The sequence below is a fragment of the Cygnus olor genome, chromosome 1, assembly GCF_009769625.2.
Source record: "Cygnus olor isolate bCygOlo1 chromosome 1, bCygOlo1.pri.v2, whole genome shotgun sequence".
Taxonomy (NCBI): domain Eukaryota; kingdom Metazoa; phylum Chordata; class Aves; order Anseriformes; family Anatidae; genus Cygnus; species Cygnus olor.
The window spans coordinates 202,839,006-202,855,805 of NC_049169.1; the positions used below are offsets into that span (position 1 = coordinate 202,839,006).

General features: G+C 42.5%; 1 protein-coding gene across 1 annotated transcript in view; it reads right to left on the reverse strand.

Annotated features, from left to right (window-relative positions):
- Positions 1 to 16,800, reverse strand: part of DLG2 (discs large MAGUK scaffold protein 2) — a 1,015,643-nt gene that overhangs the window by 886,450 nt on the left and 112,393 nt on the right. The window contains 1 exon segment of the mRNA XM_040544402.1: positions 740 to 885. Coding sequence (XP_040400336.1) covers positions 740 to 885 — 146 coding nt within the window.

Here is a 16,800-nt window from a genome sequence, read left to right on the forward strand (position 1 = left end):
TACCCACTCTATTTCTTCCTTGCTATTTAAGAACAGAACAATTCATTGCTCGGTTTTCTGATTTTTGTTTTGTTCGTTTTATTTGGGGCTGGGAGGGTTTATTTTTTTGTTTGTTTGTTTTTTGAAGTACAGACATGATGGTCAGACAATTAGTTCAGACTGCTAATTCAGTTGATAATCTGGAGGTATGCAGAGGCAGATTAGAACCAGTGGTGATGAAGAACGGCATTGGATCCTCCCACTGGCCACAAAGAAAAAGCAAAGGCATATAACCTTCTTCTATATATCTATTTCTCATAAAGAGATGATTTTTGGTCGATATATATGTGCACTTTGACTATGGAAAGGTACAACCCAATGTCAGTCCCACACACGTGGAAAGTCCTATTATAATTTTTACACTGGATACAATCACTGGTGTATTAATAATCTCAGCAGTAAACAGGCAATATTTATGCTCTTCTGGGGCCAATCACAGACACCAAGTATCAGATAAAATACACCATGGATGAGAAAAATAAAGTTTTTTTACTTCCCCTTTGACAGATGGCAATTGGAAGGATGTAGAAATTAGTGATATATTCAAGGTGAAAGAGATAATGCTATACATCTTCCATATTCCGATCTAATTCCTTAATGAAGGCCACTAATTCAATCTTATAAATCATTTTGTGGCAATTTCCAGGCTTGAAACATCTCACTCATTATATATATTTTAATTCACAATCTGTCCAATTACCTCTAGGGTTTTCTGCAGATTTTCTTGTCCTGTAGCAGGAGATGTTGTCTTCTCCCATTTCTCTGCAACTTGGTTTGCTTCTTCTAATTTTTGCTCATAGCTTTTCTGGGAATTTAGCAGGGTCACTTCATAAAACTCTTGGATATCTGTTTGTAAAGAGGAATGAGTAAAAGGCATTATTTGATATGCTGGCATTTGAGGCCCTGGTGTTTATCCGTGGTTGATATATAGTTACACATTTTCAGAAGATGGATCATAATGATAAACACATACAACATTTCTTCCAGAAAGCATCAATATGCAAATTTGTTTTCTAAAATGTCAGTGAGATTCTTGAGGTATATTCTCATTTTTAAAGAGGTTCTTACAAATCATTTCAAAGAAATAAATGAATAATATTTATGAAGAGAGATTTAATGAACATGTTACATGCACACCCAGACAATATAGGTACAACAGACCTTTACAGAAGTGTAACTAAGTCACAGACCATTTTGATGAGCAAACTAGAAATTCACAGATGTAAAATGCCCTAAGAGGAGTTTGTTGTCAGACACCTGCCCCAGGCATCTAGGCCACCCTCAGCCCCAACTGCAGGTGCATTTGGGAACTTTATTTAAGTGGGACGCAGAACTTGAAGGAACACTTTGCGTGCTAATCACTTCACTTCAGAAGTGGCTAATTAATGTTGGTTTTAAACCAAGAGCAAGTAACACACCAGCTCTTTATATCCTGTTTTAGAGAGAAAGGTTACATCTACCTGGATACCCTCTGGGACTTCGATGGAGGGTCTGGTTATAAAAGCTACCATGCTCTCAGTAAGTGTCTCTCTCAGATGAGTGCTACCCGAGGTGTAAAGAATATGGAAAGACATAATTCTCAACAAGTAGGTGTCAGACAAAGCAAAGAAGGAGATGGAAAAAACTTTCTAGACTTAGGCAAAGAAATTATAGGGAAAAATCAAGCTTATTATATTTATATAATGCCTTTCCTAAACACTTGTGACTGTGGTTTTTATTTTAAATTTCATGAAGAAATGTTCTGTTTATATTTTACCTTAAATTGGATTAAATTAGAAGTAGCCCAAGGTAACCAATCAAAAAAAAAATTAATGAAAGCTGTGATAGATCTGTACCTGATGTTAATCAGGAAAATTAACCTCTCAGGATGTTCCAGCATGTCTAAAAGGAAAGAATACGTTCCCCCGGAAAGCTTCTTAGACCAGAAAAGAAAATTCTCCCAGCATTAACCATAAGGAGTGATTAAATATTGGAAAATATTGGGATCATGCCTGAGCTTCAAAGGCAACCATGGATTTTGTCATGCAGTGTCAGATCCTATGTCTGGGCCAGGAAGACATAATTTCTAAGTATAATAAATAACTGCTATGGAAGTACATCTGTATTTTGTGTTATAAGCTGTTTCCCATGATAGGAGACTGAACTAGATTGTATGTGACCATCAGAACTGAAAAAGCAGGGGAAAGCACAGAGGGGCACACAGCAGGGGCACCCTGCTTTTCTGCATCTTTCAAGGGTTAGTCAAAGCTAGTCAGCAGTGTCTAGTCTGTGCAGTGTCCCATACCCTTGAAGTCTCTGGCCAGATCACCTGAAGGCACTCTTCCTGCTTTAGTAACAACTCACATTGAACTTTTCTTCTTTTTTGTTTTTTTGTTTGTGTTGGTTTTGTTTACTTTTGTTTTGTTTTCCTCCAACTTCCAGGCTCATTATTTACTCTATTTCTTATGTACAATAGGATAAATTAATCAGAAAATTTTATTTGAATATTAATAACAATGATCCATAGAAAGTCGGTACTACCTCCTATTTCACAGACAATAAAAGAAAATTGCTGATACAAATATTTGTAAGTATTGATACTTCATATTTGCTAAGAGCATTTGCTTCCACGGTTAAAGTTAGGACCCACTTTAAAAATGAAAAGCTATAGGACAGTTGCAATGAGAATGGGAGTTCCCCCATTCTCACTGGGGGGACTTCTGACCGTCGATTTGAATGTTCACAGTGGAATTGAAAACAGTTCTAATATATGGTTTGATACTGGCTCAATTTATATTGTAACTGCAAGTTTTAAGACCAATATGTAATTATCTCTAGATAAATACTTTGCAGAAATAAACTAGAAATTGCCCTCTGGCAATGGTATTCAACTGGCATAGCTGTTGTTATCAGAGTATTAATTGGGTTGATGGTAGTCAGTCAAGGAACAGCAGAACAGTGCTTTCTTTCCAACTTTAAAGACTATCTATCTTACCCTAGCATGTTCATTAAAAATAATGTGCGAACCATATTTGCATGTGCATCCACGTGTGCAAAATAAATATAAAAAACTCAGTCTCTTTGTAAAAGTCCTTATCTATTCCGAGGAGGCTGTGGGCTTCTTTCACTGGAATAATGATTATTGGTGTGCAGACAAGAGCATTTCAAGTGTACTTACACGGTTACAGAAGAAAGCACAGAGGATTCACTTAGTTGGTTGCTTTTTTATTCCATAAGCTAAAATTGCTGTTTCTGTGGAACAAGGGCAGTCAGTGACTTGCAGTCAAAGTTAGCATAAAATAGGATCTGTAATTTGCTCTGAGTAAAATCTGCTCTACCAAGTGATCTTCATTATGTCAGACATGCAATCAACTTCTAGGAGGGGAAAGCAGCTGAATACTACTGAGGATGGGAAACAAGGTGTAATAGGGGTGGTGGGATCAAGCAGTCGTAGAATCAAGTTTGGAGCTAAGGTTGTAAAAAGTAGTTGTGAGAGCATAGTAAATGAAATGTAAAACGACCAAAAAAAAAAAACCAACCAACCAAGCAAACAAACGAAAAAAAACAGTGTAACTTGCAGTGGGAACTTACAGAAAGATAATTCAACAAAGAGACTAAAGAATTACACATATGAAATCTCTATTTATTGGCACAGTTTTCCCTCCCTTCCTTGAAAACAAGTTCAGATTTCATTTAGAAATGGCAATATTACTGCTGGTGAACTCAGTAGGCACAATACATCTCCCTTGTTTAGGTACCAGAGGAGCTGTTCGACCCTCTCGACTACTCCAAACATTTGTCAAGCAATGAATTCATGTTTGTTTAAAGTGTCTGTGAATCTCACTAGATTTTCAGTCCAACTGAATTTGTTCATTTGCTTCTTAAGAGCTGACTTACTTACTTTATTTAATAAACTATTGTTGTTCACTTAGCCTTGCCCAAATGTTTTGTCAGTTTCGCTGTATAAAGATAAATTGCATAGAAGAAATTATATATATTATAATATGAAGTAATCCTAAAGATTCGGTGATATATTTTATTTTGGATAATTCTGTCACTGGGGAAGTAGGAAAACAAATTTTCTCTGCATCAGCATGACAGAAAACACATCAGTATCACTTTATAAATGCGCATAGACAAGTATAGAATACATCAGTGTGTCTGTGCTCTGTGGGCAAATTCCAAGGACACCCTTCTCTTGTCTTGCAGACCTGCACAAGGATAAGCACTATCAAACCCTTATAACGTAGGCCAGGGAGCAGTTTTCTTTACTGCAGCTTAAAAAATACATATTAATCATTTAGGCTCAAATTTGAGTTGTGCATATTGTTAACTCACTTTTTTTTTTAATTTAAATGACATTAAATTGGACAAGACTAATAACTGGAGAAGACAGAATGTCCTACTCACATAAAAGAGCAACCTTTCAGCTAGCAGCTACACAGAAAGAAAAACATGTGATCAGACAAAGCTGAACAGGCTGCCTAAACTGGGCCATTTCTTCATTTTTAGTGATTGGTTCTGCAACCCTAAGACCATTAGTCCAGTGCCATATCTGTTCCAATGTATATTCACCTCAATGTCCATTCGTTACAGGAAAATGTTACAACTCTTGCAGCAAAGGGGTTAAACAATATGAAAGGCAAAATTTTTGAATAGCCTAAACTACTTTCTGTCTTCTGTGGCCATGGGCTTTCGCCAGCATTCTAACGAGAAAAAAAATAATAAGAAGATAAAGCAATACAATCCCTCATTCATCTCTAAGCACTTCAGCACCAGAAAGATAGAAGTAAATTGAAGAGAATTCAAAGACAGGTGATTAAAGGTCTGAAGAGGACTAACTTTTAGAGAAAGATTAAAGGAAGAGAATAATAGTAACGCACACTTATATTTCCATTCATTTCAAAGCAAAACAAACATTAAGATCCATAGAGCGTTGGCTGACAAAATTGCACAAGTCTCTGAAGAGAGGCAAACCAACAGGGCTGAACTGTTGAGGCCTGCAAACGAGCACACCGGGTACATATATACCTCAGTCCCTTTGTGATCAATAACCCACTTGCAGTGGCTTCAGAATCACCGCTGGATTCACAACAGTGTTGTTCCTTTTAAAAAATACTCCTCTTTGGAGAAGCAGGGAATAGTAGATGCAGCAGCCCGAGCAAATATGTTATTATACATTATTAGCAATACATAATTATACACCAGAGGGTTGTGCTGCCATCCAGAGGCACCTCATCAGGCTGGAGAAATGGGCCCATAAGAATCTCATGAAGTTTGACAAGTAGTGCAGGGTCCTGCCCCTGGGGAGGAACACCCTTACGCCCCATGACATGCTGGGAGCCACCTGGCTGGGCAGCAGCTCTCAGAAAAAGGCCTGGGGGTCCTGGTGGGCACCAGGCTAAACGTGAGCCAGCAATGGGCCCTTGTTGCTAAGAAGGCTGATGGTATTACATAATCACAGAATCATCTAGGTTGGAAGAGACCTCCAAGATCACCTAGTCCAACCTCTGACCTAACACTAACAAGTCTTCCACTAAACCACATCACTAAGTTCAACATCTAAACGTCTCTTAAAGACCTCCAGGGATGGTGACTCAACCACTTCCCTGGGCAGCCCATTCCAATGCCTAACAACCCTTTCAGTAGAGAAGTTTTTCCTAATATCCAACCTAAACCTCCCCTGGCGCAACTTTAGCCCATTCCCCCTCCTCCTGTCACCAGGCACGTGGGAGAATAGACCAACCCCCACCTCGCTACAGCCTCCTTTAAGGTACCTATAGAGAGCAATAAGGTCGCCCCTGAGCCTCCTCTTCTCCAGGCTGAACAATCCCAGCTCCCTCAGCCACTCCATGTAAGACGTGTTCTCCAGACCCCTCACCAGCTTCGTCGCCCTTCTCTGGACTCTCTTGAGCACCTCCATGTCCTTCTTGTAGTGAGGGGCCCAAAACTGAACACAGTACTCGAGGTGCGGCCTCACCAGAGCCGAGTACAGGGGCACAATCACTTCCCTAGACCTGCTGGCCACACTGCTTCTTATACAAGCCAGGATGCTGTTGGCCTTCTTGGCCACCTGAGCACACTGCTGGCTCATATTCAGCCGGCTATTAACCAGTACTCCCAGGTCCTTCTCTGCCAGGCAGCTTTCCAACCACTCATCTCCCAGCCTGTAGCTCTGCTTGGGGTTGTTGCGCCCCAGGTGCATGACCCGGCACTTGGCCTTGTTGAACTTCATACAGTTGACCTCAGCCCATCGGTCCAGCCTATCCAGATCCTCCTGCAGAGCCTTCCTACCCTCGAGCAGATCGACACACGCACCTAACTTGGTGTCATCTGCAAACTTACTGAGGGTGCACTCAATCCCCTCATCCAGATCATCAATAAAGATATTAAAGAGGACTGGCCCCAGTACCGAGCCCTGGGGGACTCCACTAGTGACCGGCCTCCAACTGGATTTGACTCCATTCACAACTCTTTGGGCCTGGCTATCCAGCCAGTTTTTAACCCAACGAAGCGTACACCAGTCCAAGCCACGAGCAGCCAGTTTCTTTAGGAGAATGTTGTGGGAAATGGTATCAAAAGCCTTACTAAAGTCAAGGTAGACCACATCCACAGCCTTTCCCTCATCCACTAAGAGTGTCACTTTGTCATAGAAGATCAGGTTCGTCAAGCAGGACCTGCTTTTCATAAACCCATGCTGACTGGGCCTGATCGCCTGGTTGCCCTGTAAGTGCCGCGTGATGACACTCAAGATAATCTGCTCCATGAGCTTCCCTGGCACTGAGGTCAAACTAACAGGCCTATAGTTCCCCGGGTCTACCCTCTGGCCCTCCTTGTAAATGGGCATCATGTTTGCTAGCCGCCAGTCGATTGGGACCTCCCCTGATAGCCAGGACTGCTGATAAATGATGGAAAGCGGCTTGGCCAGCTCCTCCGCCAGTTCTCTCAGTACCGTCGGGTGGATCCCATCCGGCCCCATCGACTTGCGTACATGCAAGTGCTGTAGCAGGTCGCCAACTATTTCCCCATGGCTTGTGAGGGCCACATCCTGCTCCCCATCCCCTTCCACCAGCTCAGGGTACTGGGTATACAGAGAACAACTGGTCTTGCTGCTAAAGACTGAGGCAAAGAAGGCATTAAGCACCTCAGCCTTTTCCTCATCTTTTGTAACTAAGTTCTCCCCCGCATCCAGTAAAGAAAGGATGGAGATTCTCCTTAGTCCTCCTTTTTGTGTTGATGTATTTGTAAAAACATTTTTTGTTATCTTTAACGGCAGTAGCCAGATTGAGCTCCAGATGAGCTTTGGCCTTTCTAATTTTGTCCCTGCACAGCCTCGCAACATCCTTATAGTCCTCCTGAGTGGCCCGCCCTCTTCTCCAAAGATTATACACCCTCTTTTTTCTCCTAAACTCGAGCTACAACTCTCTGTTCAGCCAGGCCGGTCTTCTTCCGCGCCGGCTCATCTTTGGGCACGTGGGGACAGACCGCTCCTGAGCCATTAAGATTTCCTTCTTGAAGAGTGCCCAGCCTTCCTGGACTCCTCTGCCCTTCAGAACCGCCTCCCAAGGGACTCTGCCAACCAGTGTCCTGAACAGCTCAAAGTCAGCCCTCCGGAAGTCCAAGACAGCGGTTTTACTGGTCCCCTTCCTGACTTCGCCAAGAATAGAGAACTCTACCATTTTGTGGTCACTCTGCCCAAGACAGTTCCCAACCACCACATCTCCCACCAGTCCGTCACTGTTTGTGAACAGAAGGTCTAGGGGGGCACCTCCCCTGGTAGGCTCACTAACCAGCAGCGTCAGGAAGCTATCTTCCACGCTCTCCAGAAACCTCCTAGACTGCTTTCTCTGGGCTGTGTTGTGCTTCCAGGATATGTCTGGGAAGTTGAAGTCCCCCACGAGAACGAGCGCTGACGATTTTGCAACTTCTGCCAGCTGCCTGTAGAACTCCTCATCCGTCTCCTCATCCTGATTCAGCGGTCTATAACAGACCCCCACCAGGATGCTTGCCTTGTTGGCCTTCCCGCTGATCCTAACCCATAGGGACTCAACCTTATCATTCCCAGCCTCAAGTTCCACAACATCAAAACTCTCTCTAATATAGAGAGCCACACCACCACCCCTTCTGTGCTGCCTGTCCCTTCTGAAGAGCCTACAGCCAGACATTGCAGCACTCCAGTCATGAGAGTGGTCCCACCACGTTTCCGTGATGGCAACCAAGTCATAACCTGCCTGCTGCACAATGGCTTCCAGCTCCTCTTTTTTGTTGCCCATGCTGCTGCATTAGTGTAGATGCACTTCAGTTGGGCCATTGCCTTCTCCCCTGGCCTTGCCATTGTTCCCCCTGGCACAGCTCCAACAAGCCCCATCCCCCTTCTTATTCTGGGCTCCCCTTCGTATTCTGGGCTGCATGAGGCAAACATGGCCAGCAGGCCGAGCAAGGCAATCCTTCCCCTCTGCTCAGCACTGGTGAGTGTGACTGGTGAGCACTGACCTGAAGTGCTGGTTCCAGTGCTTGGCCCCCAGTACCAGAGAGACCTGCACACACTGGAGAGAGTCCAGTGAAGGGCCACCAAAATGGTCAAGGGAGTGAAGCACCTCTGCTGTGAGGCTGAGAGAGCTGGGGCTGTTCAGCCTGGAGAAGGGGAGGCTCAGGTGGATCTCATCTATGTCTATAAACGCCTGAAGGGAGGGTGCAGTGAGGATGGAGCCAGGCTTTGTTCAGTGGTGCCCAGTGCCAGGACAAGAGGCAATGGGCACAAACTGGAGCACAGAAGGTTCCGTCTGGACATCAGGAAGCACTTCTGTGCTGGGTGGGTGATGGAGCACAGGCACAGGTTGCCCAGAGAGGCTGTGGGGTCTCCTTCTTGAAGATCTCCAAAAGCCACCTGGACGTGTGTCCTGGTTTCAGGTAGGACAGAGTTAATTTTCCTCCTAGTAGCTGGCAGGGTGCTATGTTTTGGATTAGAATGAGAAGAGCGCTGATAACATGCTGATGTTTTAATTGTTGTAGAGCAGTGCTTACACCAAGCCAAGGACTTTTCAGCCTCGCTCTGTCCTGCTAGCGAGCAGGCTAGGGATGCAGCAGGAGCTGGGAGGGGACAGACCCAGGACAGCTGACCCAAAGTGGCCAAAGGGGTATTCCATACCATCTGACGTCATGCTGAACAATATATAGGGGTGGCTAGCCGGGGTGGAGGGGGGGGCCGGCTGCTCGGGGATAGGCTGGGCATCGGTCAACGGGTGGTGAGCAATTGCATTGTGCATCACTTATTTCGTACACATTATTACTATTAATACTATTATTATTATTATTATTATTATTGTTATTCTTTTCCCTGTCTTAATAAACTGTCTTTATCTCAACTCACAGACTTCACTTTCCCGTTTCTCTCCCCCATCCCGGAGAGGGAGGGGGGAGGGTGAGCGAACGGCTGTGTGGTGTTTGGCTGCCAGCCGGGCTAAACCACAACAACGTGGTGCTGGGCAGCCTGGTCTGGGTATCCCTACTGGAGCAAGGGCTGAACCAGACGGACACAGAGCTGCCTTCCAACTTCAACTGTTCCTTGACTCTGTGAAATCTGGAATGATTATCTGGTGTGCTAGGAATGGCTCAGGAGCCAGTCACTCCTACAAGCTCTCTCCATTTTGTGAGACTCATTACTCTGGTTTTAATTTAGAAGGAAGAAGCAGTCTGGATTTGCTCTTATTTATACATCTTGGCTCCCTCTCTACTACTGACCCATCTTTAGCTGTGTAACTCAGCATAATCCAACTGGTAGCACCAAGACTGAATTGAGTATATGAGATAACTTTGGCATATGCATGATTTTTACCTATGTAGAGACACACTAGCAGGTACCAAAGACATCTTGGTACCTTTATACACATCCAGAAATTTAGCCATTAAGGCACATGCATGCCAAAGCACTGAGCAACTGGGATTACCCCAGTACAACCCCTTCACACCAGCTGATCAGTAGCTGCACTTTCCATGTATCTAATTGATGCAGAGAGTTAGGATGTGAGAGTATCAAAAGATGTGTTTTCCAAAGTAATGTGGTGTAAAATGCAGAGAGGCTCAATTTGAGATGGTGCAGGTCTACAAGCAGCTGTACAGTGAGGATAGATTTGCAAGATGCCAAAATCATTTAGGGTTCAGAAGACAGGAGATATAAAGAAAACCACAGCAGGAGTGAAGAGAAAAAATCTCTTGTATCTCTTTTGTGTTTACAAAAATGAGGGGAGGAAGAGGAAAGACTGCATTCCAGTAACAAACAAGCTGATGCCAGGCTTTCTGACACCACCTGTATTTTATAGAACACAAACAATTAAGCCTAAAAGGATAATCTTGTACATCACTTAGCCTGAAGTTGTACTGCATGTGTCAGCAAATGCTGCTTCCCTAGTGACTTGACAGTACATGTGACCACTTGTAACAGAGAATTGCAAAGTATTCCATTCACCAAACCTTAGCCAAAGTCCACTGAACTTACAGGCACCTACCCACCACAGCAGGCTTTGAACTCCAGGTAGAGAATAGGCTGTGCTAACAGCTGTTCCAACAAGCTGTTACCTTCAATGTGCTGAGCAATCAGAGGGGGTTTCCTTGCTGCCATCCTTCTTGCAACCTATGTAGATGTTGGCTTGATACCCTTTAGATATGGCACGAATGGTATTTGCAGCAATTGTTGCTTCTGCAGATGGCTGTACATTTTTGCAATTAACTGCAGCATCATTAACAACTTAGAATCTGATTACCCAAGAAATGAGTTCTCTCTGCATCATATTTCTATGGACCCAAACTGGGAATTGGAACTAATATTCTGTAGGATATAATGAAAAGGGCTTTTTTTCTTCTCCTTCTGGAGGTCCTTAGCCCTGGAATTCATTTTCCCTATGCTGTGCCAGTGCCCTGAATTGCTTTGCAGTATAACTCCCATCTGTTTTTTCCAGGGCATTCGGGGACAAGGTGGAATGGGGGTCTAAGGCAACATGCAAACACAAGCTGTTTCCTTTCCAGGAAATTTGGGGCAGTCTTTTTGTCTATATGTGGGATAGTGTCTGATGTGTATCTTTTAATGTTGTGTAACCCAGCACAAATGGCTAGTGTCTGGCAGAACTCTGCAAATCAAAATAAAGTCAACTCTTACAGGTTCTTGATGCGAGTCCTTTTTTTTTTTAACAAAGGGAACATTACAGCATACATCTAAATGGCATCATTTATATCCTGGGGAGCAGATTATGCTGGGTCAGCTTCAGCCATCTGGTCTGAATTATTAGGTAGAAGCAAGGAGGATTGTGCAGGATGTTGTTCAAGAAGGAAGACTGATTCACACAGTAGAAGTAGCAGGGAAGCGATCAGAGATCATACCAGCTTGCCAGTAAAGGACTTTAAAGATCTTGCATGTGGAAGCAGTCCAAGGAGAAGTTAAATAACATACTTCACTGAACACACTATGTGTTGTGGCTTTTCCAAGCAAAAATGTTTCCATAATGAGTTAAATAGTCTTTGTAAGAGGGAGAAAATAAAAACCAAGAGAAGAAAAAAAAATAACTTGAAATTGGATGAGCTTTTGACTAAAGCAGGTCTATGGTACAGACCCCATGTAACAGATGGCAGATCTCCAGTTATCAAGCTGGTACATAGCTTTACAGTCATGGTGAGCCCAAACCTGCCCCCATTAGCATCCCTCGGTGCAGCAGCAGTCAAAAATTCTTTTCCCATTTCAGCTGTATCTCATCTTCGGGGCTCCACATATATTTGCCTTTGGGCTGGACAAATAAAAGTGTGAGATTCAACAACAAAGGAAGAGCTCAAGGCTTACTATTTGCAACTGGGGAGTGTAACACCAAGATATGTCAAGTCAAAATGAAATTTAGGTACCCTCTGACAAGGTTTTCAGATAAGCTTTTGGTGCATGAGAAACACAGATGCCATCCCAACAGCAAGAGTTGCTACAGAAGGAGTGAACAGGTCCATTATTCCACACAGTGCAGTGCAAGCCAGGAAATTAGTCTTCTGCCAAATGGGTGTAGTTGATAAACAATCCTAAATCTATTAAAAGCAGCCTACTCTGGTAGAACATGTACCAAAGTGGGCAGCAGGAAATATAATTTCTGTTATTAACCTGTCTTGATTCTTGAGCTTGAGTAAATCCCATCTATTTGGCACAGATGGCCTTCTGAAGTCCCTTCCAACCTGAATTATCCAATGATCCTATGATCCTTTGCACATCTAAGTGGTAAGCTCTTTGGGGCAGGAACGATTACTAAGCAAGTATGGACCCAAGCAAAATGGAATCTTTTTATCAAAGGAGCTCTGAAACACCGTACATGCTGTAATAAACTAAATGGCTAGCAATTAATAATCTTTGTGAGAGTTATTTAGGTGTAAGGAAAAGACGTTATGGAGTACTTCTGGATGTGCTGTACAATAGTGTCATTTTTTGGTTCTGTAATATACCCAGAATACAATCAGAACTCTCCCAAACTTCTCAGCTAGGAATATCTGCCTCAAAGGCAGCTGTCCAAAACCCAATGAGAATAAAATATTCAACACATATAGCTGTGCACAGAGAAGACAAAATAATTGCTGCAGCCCTTTCTATGTAAGCGATGTTTATGCTAACAGTGAAAACTAGAAAGTGGTAACTCAGACAGTAAAGTCAGTACTTAAGCTTGTTCAGTGATGATAGTGAATGCATTGCTGTACTTTTGCCTACATATGCAAACTCCTTATTCATAAATAAGCATCTCAGCCTGGATGTGTGCATTCACTATTGACAATATGCGAACGTGTACAGTTGCTAATTGTGTTTTCAATAGAACAAGGACAGAAGCTGTAAGAAAGGCTCAATAATGCACAGAAACAGTTTTAACAGGGCACAGTAGGTTAAAGCAGTGAATGCAGTGCTCAGCTCTGCTCACTCTGTGTCTGGAGCTCAAGCTGCAGATGAAGCAAACCCCAAATCCTGCAGCGATGTTTCATTTTGCCCAGACTAGCGAGGGCCTGCAGATCAATGCATGATCTGCAAAACTCAGAGCAGGATCCCAAGCACATGCTGGCTTCTCTGCACCTACAGAAAAATTGAACTGTCCCAGGATTTCTTCCAATAGAAAACTAAGTAAATAGAAAGTGCTATTAATAATATTAAGTGTTCAAAAGTGACAGCTAAGGAAACGTGAAGAGACTGAAGAAAGGTTTCCTTTGCTGCAGAATAGACCTTGTGTAAAACACTGTTTTCTTTGAAAAATAATGTTTTGTATCAAATTCTTTCCCTATAAGCTTAAATATGATCCTCTTTTTTTTTTTTTTTTTTTTTCAGTGCTGTGCATTGCTCTGCGTGTAGCAGTTGGAGACTGTGAATGTTATTTATGGACAACAATAACATATACCTTTGGGAAGATGCTTTATTCAGTGTGTTGAGTGTTGGATGTGAAGCCATTACTGGAGAGATTTTTCCTTGTTTCTGTGCAGCAGTTAACAGTTATTACAGAGTGTTTCTGATCTTTTGGAAGATCATGCAGTCCCACTGTGGGTCAAAGAAGTTATGAATAGATTTTTGTCTGAATGGTTCCAACATGCACCTAAACTATTGTAGTAGAGTTCAACACCTGAAAACTGCTCAGTTATTTCATTTACTTCTTCTGTGATTTTGTTGTTGTTTTTGTTCAGGTGCTCAAAATTTCTTCAAGTAGGCATAATAAAGAAAATTTGTCAAATTTCTACTGTAAAATACAATATCAAAACTGCAAGTATATTTTCATATCTGAGGCAGGAGTAATAGGAAAAAAAAAGTTGATTACATTTTTCTTCACTTTTTCTTTTTTAATCTTGGAAAAGAACTGGGTGCAAAGTCAATTTCCCACAGAACACTGAGGGAAATGCTACATACCAGACCAAAACCAGGAAAGGCTGCATCATCCTCTAGCACTTTCTAAGTCAGTGTAGTTTTATAAACGCTTTTCCACTGCAGCTGCACACAAGCAGTTTGGGAGTAGGTAGGGTGGATGGAAGATTAGTGCTGAGGGCACACATCTTGGGAGCTGCAGGCTTTGGGGTAGCTGCGGACACTCAGCAACCCAACCAGGGTCTACCCCTGTCAGATACCTCCTGGTAGCACCCAGTTTGCTGAAACTCTTAAATATATATATATATTTGTGCCCCCATCTTTCTCCCTTGGCTATTTTGCCCCAACACAGCTCAAGATACCGGGGCAGTGCAGAGGGTCCTAGCTGCCATCCATGGAGAGGAAAAGGCCAGGAAGGGAGCATCTTGTCTACTTCACGCTGCTTACTATTTCTCTTCCAAGGATGTGACCTTTCAAAAGGTACATGCATATTTTATTTTCCAACACTTGCAGTCACATGGTGAGTTACAACGTTGCTGTTATAGCACTGCCTGATAACAAATTCAGCACAGGAACATCTGCATCAGCCCCTCTTTACACTGTGGTTTCTGCCTTCCCTTTTACTGTGGATTGCTAAGATCATCGATCTCCTTTTCCCAAACTAGTGTGAAGCCCCATACTGTGGAGAACATGTCATCAAGGAGCAGACACACAGGAGGTATTGTAAGGAAACTCTGATGAGCCATATCTGAAAAGTGCAGTAATGGTCAATTGGCTTATTCTTGTGTAATATTTCAGGGATTGGTCCAATAGGAACCCCAAGAGCAAGAAATCCAAATCAGACACACTCTCCCGAAGTCCAGTAGCAGAGTGAGAGCACTTTCAGGAAAACCCCATAGCAATCAGTAAGGAATTAATAATAATTCCTGGCCGTTTTTCTTCAACGTACGAAGAAGAATCTTCATACACAAACCCTTTCAAAAATCACTTTACTCCTTAATGTAAACTAGGAAAAAGTGTTAAAACATAACCTTCCTTCCTTCCCAGTTCATTCACCACAGCAACTCCTTCCCTCCTTTAATATTCCCACCTCAAGGTCTCACCTAGGAACATCTTCCTCTCTGCACCTCTCTGATCTTCTCACTGTAGACACCTCACGGTCTCCTCTTGGTGGAACTGTACTTATCTGGTCAGCTCAAGGCCCTGCTTTTTAGTGGAGCATCACCCTCTGTACTCAATAACAAGCTTTATTTTGGTACCAAAGCATACAACCCCAGTTTCTATAGTGCGTGGTACCATATACCCATCAGGCATAACGTGCGAGGCAGTAAGCTGCAACTTCGGCCTCGTTTCTGATGAGGTGCTTTGAAAAGTCAAACATATGTGATGGTGTCTTCATCTCCCACCCACAGCCCCAGTGCAGCCTGCCCACATGCCAGGACAACCAGGAGCAGTGTCCTGGCTTACAGACAGGCGATGTCCCAGGGGCTGAGCACCACACGAGCTGCAGGGATGGAGGCTGACTGTGTAAATGTGCATGCCTGTAACTGAAGAGGGTTGCTTCTTACTGCCCAGCTACTTTTAGCTCTGCAGATGACAAGTATTTCAATGTTTTCACTTAAAAGAAAGTATGCAAAGGATAGATGGAGAAGGAATAAAGTTTCAAATAGTTTAAAACCAACCTATCCCTTTGATATGTGCCTAAGCTGCAGAAAAAAGCATGAACACGTGCGGAAAACTAGGTTAACGATATTCTAAATCTCACCACTTCAGCTGTCTCTTTCTTCCCCTTCATTTTACTAGTGGGAAGTGTAATGTAAGTGGTAAAAACACGGAAATAAGAACTTCAGGCTGCAGATTCTATTTGCAGTTTTTCCACTGACTTGCTGCGTGACCTCAGGCAAATCAGTCTCTGCACTCCAGCTTAACCTACTGTAAAGTTGAGATACGAGGGCTTTGACTTACCTAGAGGCTCACAGTGGGGTGTTACCCAGCTTAATTAACTAATGTCTGTTAAACACTTTGAATGGATGTTTCTGTACAAGTTTAAATTATTACAGGTTGCAATCTTATAAACTCTGGCTTATGACCTTTGAACACATTTGCCACATCTAGTGCAAGCCTTACGATTGCTACTCTGCTGTAATAAATTATACTTTAAATGAACCCTTTCAGCGACTGTGACTTTAGTTATCTACACTTAACATTTACAGTCATTGCACTAATTGGTCTAACCTTGTATCGCAGGTTTCAATGAACATCAAAAGACTTCATTGGCCATGCCTGAATTTGTTTCACTTTATATTCTCATGGGTTTAGTAACAGTTAAGAGACTTCATGTAAATTCATTGACATTTGCTGGTTTCCAGCTGGAAGGAGAAAATCTTGTATCCTTTACACAAGTCCTTGCAGATCTAGAGTCTTTTTACTGCTCTCGGTATCTTCATTCTCATAAAGTTGATTGGTTTATGGACTCAGTACAACTTCTTTTTTAACTTCAGTAATTTATGTTTTCAGTCAACATGAATTTATGCATTTATTCATTAAATAATTTTGTATTTTTTTTCACTGCCTCTACCAGGGAAGAAATTCTTTGTTATGTTTCCTGAAGAGGACCCTTGTGCCCCTAAAACTTAAAGTAGGCATTGGGATAGCAGGAGGAAATGCTTTACAGAAAATGCTGCTCACAGATTAGCCATTTTTAATAACAACTTTGATCTTTGTCATGGGGAGATTAATGTTATGAGCATAGTACTGTGATTATTAACAAAGTACAATTTTTCAAGGGAAATCATTCATAAAGTTTTATTGCAGCATCTTTAAAAACATCTGACAGCAAAACCCAAGGAAGCAGAAAGGGATATGCTAATTAAAAGGCATTATATAAATGCTAATGGAGGATGTGACCCATAGCCCATGAATTGGCATAT